Here is a 5,000-nt window from a genome sequence, read left to right on the forward strand (position 1 = left end):
CTGGCGTGTGTGTTGGTGAGAGAGAGAGAGAGAGAGAGAGAGAGAGAGAGAGAGAGAGAGAGAGAGAGAGAGAGAGAGAGAGAGAGAGAGAGAGAGAGAGAGAGAGAGAGAGAGAGAGAGAGAGAGAGAGTGAGTGAGTGAGTGAGTGAGTGAGTGTGAGAGAGAGAGAGAGAGAGGACAAAATAACAGAGTCATTGGCAGAGGGATAGAAAGGCCAAAGACGAGTGAGACAGAGGGCAGAGATAGCCAGGAGGCAGAGAGAGAGGAAACAATGGCCACAAGGAAAGAAATAAGTGGACAAATAACTGTGTTGACTACCTGCCTAGTACACCTTAACATTACTGATTTATATGTTTCATGGTGAGTTGGTAAATATGGGTCTTGTGTAAAAGTAATGCACGTTTAAAGGGAATGTATGTGTTGAATTGGAATATAGTCATGTGGCAGACATCTTCAATGGAGCTGATAGGGACTACAATGTTGCAAGCCTGGTGGGATACTTATAAATACATTATTATCTATATAATATATAATACATAATATAATACTGCCGAAAGAGAAACACATTGTTGCTCTGAGGGGAATGAAACTACGGCGTCAACAATGAGGGGAACACAATTACACCGTCTCCTCTTAGCACAGTGTGTAAGAATTAACAACCAGGGTAATAAACGCCTTCTTGTCGAGTATAAACTTTGAGCGTATTGTTTTTGCATAGTCCCAGCGGCCATTTTATTGGACAACTGTTCATGTTAAATTTTAGCGCCTTGAATCGAAAACTGTTTACAAGGCAGAGGTGCCCTGTTATGAAAGAAGAATCCCTTGGAATGTTGACGACCAATCAGGGTCCAGTATTCAACACTGTTGTACATGTTAGTGTTCACATGCCCTGTCTCTCACCATCCCGTTGGCCGCAGCGTCCTTGTCCCTCCCCAGGACCGTGGCCACCTTCACTCCGATGGGGGTGTTCTCCAGGATGCTCACCGACGTGTCCGACGTGATGTCAAACTCTGGCCGGTTGTCATTCTCATCCAGGATGGTGATGGACACCTGGTTGGAACAGGGCCGTAGCCGGAGAGTGGAAATGGTGGGGGGGGGGGGGGGGAGTTGCGGCTTCAGTTGTGGGGGTTCAGTTATGTTTGGGGGAGGTGTGTGTGGGGGGGGTTATGCTAAACTGCCCTACACACCAACAGATGTCACACACGGCGGACACAAAGTCACAAGGCTCACCTGAATTGAGCATTCACTCATCTCGAGAAGTTCTCAACCAGCTGATTTTGTATACAGTTGCATTTAGTTTCAAATTTTCCTTTTATCTCTAGAAAAATGTAGGTTATTAATAATGGCCTCATAGCTGGCTGCGGGCATGGATAGGAACCGTTGGGAACGATGAAATATGTAAGGGCTCGGTCAATAACACAAGCTGGCGTACTCGCCACCGATTCTAGTTCTAAGTGGGATTACAAACTGGAGCATGGGTTCATGATGTTCTCTGTCTTTTGTCACAAGCGATACATCAAGCAAACCTTACCTTCTGCAGTTCCCGAGGAAAGGGTAGCAATGGAGAAAGAAAGGAAGGCCATTAGCTCCTCTACAACAGAACAGGACAACAAAGACAATGTTTAGGTGGTCTGTGCGGACGTGGGGAGGGAATTAAATAAATGAGACGGAAAAAAAAAATCAAGACAAAATGGCGTACCACGGTGGAGTCCTCTCTGGGTCCTCCATTGTCCGCCACCACAGTCAGGGTGTAGAGGTCACCCATCTCTCTGTCCAGCAACCCCATCACTGTGATACGACCCTGAACACACACACACACACACACACACACACACACACACACACACACACACACACACACACACACACACACACACACACACACACACACACACACACACACACACACAGGACAATATATACTAAACCCATCCAGGAAGCACCTTGACTTACGTTGTCTTGCTTAGATTCATCATGTTATTCTTTCTATGTTATTTTACGCGAGCCTCGATTGTGTGCGTGTCTGTGTGTGTGTGTGTGTGTGTCTCTGTGTGTCTCTGTGTGTGGGTGGGTGTGTTTCTGTGTATGTGTGTGTGTGTGTCTGTGTGCGTGTGTGCGTATACGTGTGAGTTGCTGCTTTGTACTGGTGTCTAGCGGTCTCAGCTGGTGTAGGCTCCAGCCCCGTGACCCTGACCAGGGTCCAGTAAAGATGACAGACGACAGACAAGACAGGGCTTACATCACCTTTATATCACTTCTGCATCACTTCATACATTGCTTCTTTTAATTTGATCAGGTGATTGAAAGTCGTGTTTCATCACATAAAACCGAAAAGAAGCACATCCTAAAATGCGTCTAAGTTCACAGTCACACACAAGCACACGCACATACACACACATGCAGACACATGCACCCACACATACACACACCTGACACACACAAACACACACACACACACACACACACGCACACACACGCACACACGCGTGCACCTCACCGTGACGCCGTCGATCCTGAAGAGGGCGAGCGCGGCCGGCGAGGTGTCCGGGTCGAAGCGGTACGTGAGCTGGTTCAGGTTGTCGGCCGACTGCGCCCGCACCTGCGCCACCTCTGTTCCCGTGGCGATGTTCTCCACCAGCGCCGCCTCGTAGCCGGCGGCGAAGAAGGCCACGGCCTCGTCCAGCTCGTTGAGCAGCGTGACGTACACGCTGCAGAAGCCCAGGTGGAAGGGCGGGGCCTGGTCGGTGGCCGACACGTTCATCAGGTACGACGTCTTGGTCTCGTAGTCCAGGTGGTCCACCGTGGTCACCAGCCCCGTGCTCACGTCCACCTCGAACTTGCGGTCCGAGCCCGACACGATGGCGTAGGCCACGGAGCCGCCGTCACCTGTATGGGGGGGGGGGGGGGGAGGAACATGGGTGAGACACGAAGAACAGGGGTGAGACAGGTTGCGGCCTCTCGCTGCTAGACCAGACACACAGGGAGAAACCACATCAGTATGTAGTGACAAAAAATACAATACTCTTATATGCTCATGATCGCTCATCAGTGTGTTTCCAGGGGTGGCCAGTACGTGTAATAGACGCTTGTTATATGTATTTTACAGGTTATTACATACAGACCCCTCTGGGTGTGTTTCAGTGAGTGTCCAGTACATAATAACATGTAACAGATGTTGTTACATGTTGTATCATACTGACATACTGACTTATTACACCCATTTTATGTACTGCCAGTACACAACATGTTACAAGACTGAAGAGCGGCGTTAGAACATGGACCAGATGTCCGCATTAGTCGTGTACCAGTTGAACAAACTGGTGAATGTCAGCGCATTGATGAACGATGACGTCAACGTGTTCTAGTGACGTCTTCAATGACTCAACCCCAAGCCAGTCCCACTTTGACCAGGAGCTCTTCTGTGAAACAGGGAAGTCCAGGCCTTTAAAGAAGCACAGCCGTGTGGCCACACGCTGTTGACGCAACAGCTCTCACTAAGGGGAAGTGAATAAAAGAAGTGGTCGAGCAGAAGTTAGGGTTATTTAACAGCGCTCACGTATTCTGTTCTTCTTCCCCGTCCCACGAGACGAGAGTCTGCGTAAAGCAGCTGTGTTTCAACAACAACCTTTGGAGGATCAGGAATTGATCTGAGTGCAGCTGAAAGGGGCGTGGGGCAGGGTGAGACCAGAGTCCTGGGGCTGGTCTGGGGCCTGGCCAGACATGAGCCCAACAGTGTCATCTGTATGCTGCAGACTCACTGGGCGGCTCCTGACTCGTCATCACAACAGTTTAGTCCTGTTCCCTTTGACGAAAATAACTGTCAATAATAATTTACATTTCATTTTTTCAGGGGATTTTTTGTCCCTATTCATTTTTCTATTTGTATGTAAAAGTTAAAAATGTCACTTTTAAATGTGCATTTTTGTCTTGAATAAATGAAGGATGAATTGAGTGAATGGATGATCATAGGCAGTAATCCTTGTAGTGGATCAAAAGGCCACAACTTCTATATTGTACATGCCGTTTGATGGACACCTGTATCCGACTTCTCAGTGTTCAATACATTTCCTGTGGTGGTGGTTGTGTGTGAATGCCATGCTCTACCAGGGTTTTCAACCTGTGGTACGTACAACTACCACTGGTGGCCTGTGAGGGTAGTGCAGGTGGGACACAGGGGATAACATCCCCTGTGACAATAATACAACTAGTACAATAATACAACTAATTCAATAGTATATTCAAAATAAAAATATTATAAATATTGTTTGTTTTATTAGGGTTGCATGCTTGTTATTATTAAAAAAATCCCGTCGCTTTGTGCGTTCCATCGTAGGTATTGATTTTGATGTTTGATGTTTTGGATTCACTTGTGGAGCACATGCAGCGTTGCTGAGTTCATCGTTCCACTGCTTCCCACTGGCCATAGCCTCATGAAGTTATAATTCAGTACAAAGGGGGTGTAGTGGCACTCTTTGCTTAGCCATTGCGTGTGTATTCCTACATTTTTGACAGTTTTAACATGAGATGGCCCCCCTAAAGTCGAGGGTCGGGAACCCCAGGTCGACTCGAGTGAACCGCACCACCCACCAGTGTCGGGGTCGGTGGCACGCACCACGATGACGGAGGTGCCGATGCCGGCCGTCTCCCTCAGGCCCAGCCGGTTGTACTGCTGCTGGGTGAAGACGGGCGCCTCGTCGTTGGCGTCCTCCACGTAGACGATCACCTGCAGGGGGGGGACACAGGTGAGCACCGGGGGAGAGACGCAGCGAGCCCCCCCGGGGAGAGACGCAGCGAGCCCCCGGGGAGATTCAGTGAGCCAACGGGGAGAGATGCAGTGAGCCCCCGGGGAGAGATGAAGTGAGCCCCGGCCTAGGAGACATACAGTGAGGCCCTATGAGAGGTGCAGTGAGCCCCCAGGGAGAGATGCAGTGAGCCCCTAGCAGACATGCAGTGAGCCCCATAGGAGAGATGCAGTGAGCCCCTAGCAGACATGCAGTGAG

At 49.3% G+C, this 5,000-nt stretch overlaps 2 protein-coding genes across 2 annotated transcripts in view; both read right to left on the bottom strand.

Moving 5' to 3' along the window:
- Positions 1–1,592, bottom strand: part of LOC130404940 (cadherin-23-like) — a 5,477-nt gene extending 3,885 nt beyond the window's left edge. The window contains exons 1-2 of the mRNA XM_056609889.1: positions 1,532–1,592; positions 901–1,050 (exon numbers count right to left, since the gene is read on the bottom strand). Coding sequence (XP_056465864.1) covers positions 901–903 — 3 coding nt within the window. The 5' untranslated portion in view covers positions 904–1,050; positions 1,532–1,592. The remainder of the gene's footprint in view (positions 1–900; positions 1,051–1,531) is intronic.
- LOC130404941 (cadherin-23-like) overlaps positions 1,316–5,000 on the bottom strand; it is a 131,503-nt gene continuing 127,818 nt past the window's right edge. The window contains exons 28-31 of the mRNA XM_056609890.1: positions 4,588–4,723; positions 2,498–2,886; positions 1,700–1,801; positions 1,316–1,591 (exon numbers count right to left, since the gene is read on the bottom strand). Of these exons, the coding sequence (XP_056465865.1) occupies positions 1,583–1,591; positions 1,700–1,801; positions 2,498–2,886; positions 4,588–4,723 (636 nt within the window). The 3' untranslated portion in view covers positions 1,316–1,582. The remainder of the gene's footprint in view (positions 1,592–1,699; positions 1,802–2,497; positions 2,887–4,587; positions 4,724–5,000) is intronic.

Source organism: Gadus chalcogrammus, chromosome 15 (assembly GCF_026213295.1).
Source record: "Gadus chalcogrammus isolate NIFS_2021 chromosome 15, NIFS_Gcha_1.0, whole genome shotgun sequence".
In the NCBI taxonomy this organism is placed as follows: domain Eukaryota; kingdom Metazoa; phylum Chordata; class Actinopteri; order Gadiformes; family Gadidae; genus Gadus; species Gadus chalcogrammus.